We start from the raw sequence: 1,671 nt of genomic DNA on the forward strand, positions 1-1,671 counted from the left end.
TCACTCCCCGACACTCGCTGCGTCGCTGAAGTAAGGATGAAGTAAAGCCTACGTACCGGATATAATCAGTAAAAAAAATCAGGCAACACAGCGGAGCAGAGTTAATGGGATTCGCTCGAGTCCCGCGCAAGGAATGTGATCGGTATTGGAAGGAAGACAGTGGGGTGAATGGACATAGCGATAATGGAGAAAGACAAATAACAGCACCGCCGTAGCCACTGTGCAGGGGCAGGCGGGGAACAGATTATGCCTTTCTAAGGAGACGGATTTTAAAACTCCGTTACAATGCACCCTGGCGGCGCTGGTTGACGGTTGGGGATAAAATATTGAACGGAAACTGGGCAAAGGGCGAAGAACCCATACACGTACCTCTTCGGCCGTAAGACGTTTCGCAGGATTATAGCGTACCAACCCATCGACGAGGCCGATCTCGTCCCGCGTGGTGCAGCTGGGGAAGATGTCCTCCCACCGCTCGCCGCGCGAGTTCGGAAAGCGGATTTTGTTATAATCCGGCAGGCTTCGCACTTCGGGCCAGTCCTTCAGGTTCGGTGTGCCGAGCGTGCGGACGACGAGGGCCAGCTGCTCGATGTCGGTGGCGCCGGCAAACAGCGGGACGCCGCGGAGCATCTCGGCCAAGACGGCCCCAGAAGCCCACAGGTCGATCGATGGACCGTACCTCTGGCAGCCCCAAAGTATTTCGGGCGCACGGTACCAGCGCGTGGCTACCTGCGGTGAGTACGAGCGATCCGGAGGTCGCAGGTGCGGATCGGTGTAGATGCGGGCCAGCCCAAAATCGGCTATCTTCAGCACGTCGTGCCGGTCGATGAGCAGGTTGGCCGGCTTAATATCCCGGTGCATTATGTGTACCCCGTGCAGGTATGCCAAGCCTCGCAGCAGCATGGCGATGTATCGTCTCACGGTTGCCCTGGACAGTGGGTTTTCCTCATCCTTCAGCTTGCTGTACAGCGTGTGCGGCATGTACTCGAATACCAGGGAAATGCCTGCCAGATCCGGGTACATATCCAGCAGCTCCAGCACCTAGTTGCAGCCATCAGCGTCAGCGTCATAGAGCAACACAAAGAAGCGGATCAACAAACAAACAAACAAACAAACTAGCCACAGCAACGGAACACCTCTACTACGGGTCAAGGACTCGCATGTGTACGTGCGGTCGAGAAGTGATACTCACATTGTCACAGCGGCAGTGCTGCAGAGCACGGATCTCCCGGACAGTGTTCAGACAAACAACGCCGAACTTTGTCCGCAGCGATAGCTTTTTGATGGCCACAATCTTGTCATCGCTCTGCAGATCCCGTGCCTTCACGACGACCCCGTGGACTCCTTCGCCGATGCGCCCGAGCAGCTGATAGCGCGACGGCATATAATCGTCCATTGTGCTCCGGAACCGATACCTCGACCGGCAGCCCCGGATTTATGGCTGTTTATGTTATTTCTGGCCAACGACCGGAAACCCCGTGAATGTGGACCACTTTCACCACTGGCTAAGAACTTTCCTTCGCTCGGGTTGTGTTCTATCGGTTTTTCCCCCCGGATCTGACACCCCGGTTGTTTACTTTTAATTAGAACCGAGCGATAAAAATTTTCACACAAATTCCTCCCGGACACACACACACAACACGGACACGAAAACAGAAACACTGATGCGAAATC

The 1,671-nt window shown here is 55.1% G+C and overlaps 1 protein-coding gene across 1 annotated transcript; it reads right to left on the reverse strand.

The window, feature by feature from the left end:
• Nucleotides 1–1,393, reverse strand: LOC131285063 (cyclin-dependent kinase 20). Its single transcript, XM_058313921.1, has 3 exons — nucleotides 1,190–1,393; nucleotides 370–1,038; nucleotides 1–48 (listed from the first exon to the last, which is right to left on the reverse strand). Exons 1-3 carry the CDS (start codon nucleotides 1,391–1,393, stop codon nucleotides 1–3), a joined length of 921 nt encoding a protein of 306 aa, XP_058169904.1.
• Between the last annotated feature and the right edge of the window lie 278 nt (nucleotides 1,394–1,671).

The sequence above is a fragment of the Anopheles ziemanni genome, chromosome 3, assembly GCF_943734765.1.
Source record: "Anopheles ziemanni chromosome 3, idAnoZiCoDA_A2_x.2, whole genome shotgun sequence".
Taxonomy (NCBI): Eukaryota; Metazoa; Arthropoda; class Insecta; order Diptera; family Culicidae; genus Anopheles; species Anopheles ziemanni.

Coding starts and splice junctions, on each gene's coding strand:
- LOC131285063 (XM_058313921.1), bottom strand. CDS start 1,393: ATGGACGATTATATGCCGTCGCGCTATCAGCTGCTCGGGCGCATCGGC. Junction 1,039..1,189: donor AGCACTGCCGCTGTGACAAT/GTGAGTATCACT, acceptor GGCTGCAACTAG/GTGCTGGAGCTGCTGGATAT. Junction 49..369: donor AACGTCTTACGGCCGAAGAG/GTACGTGTATGG, acceptor TCCGGTACGTAG/GCTTTACTTCATCCTTACTT.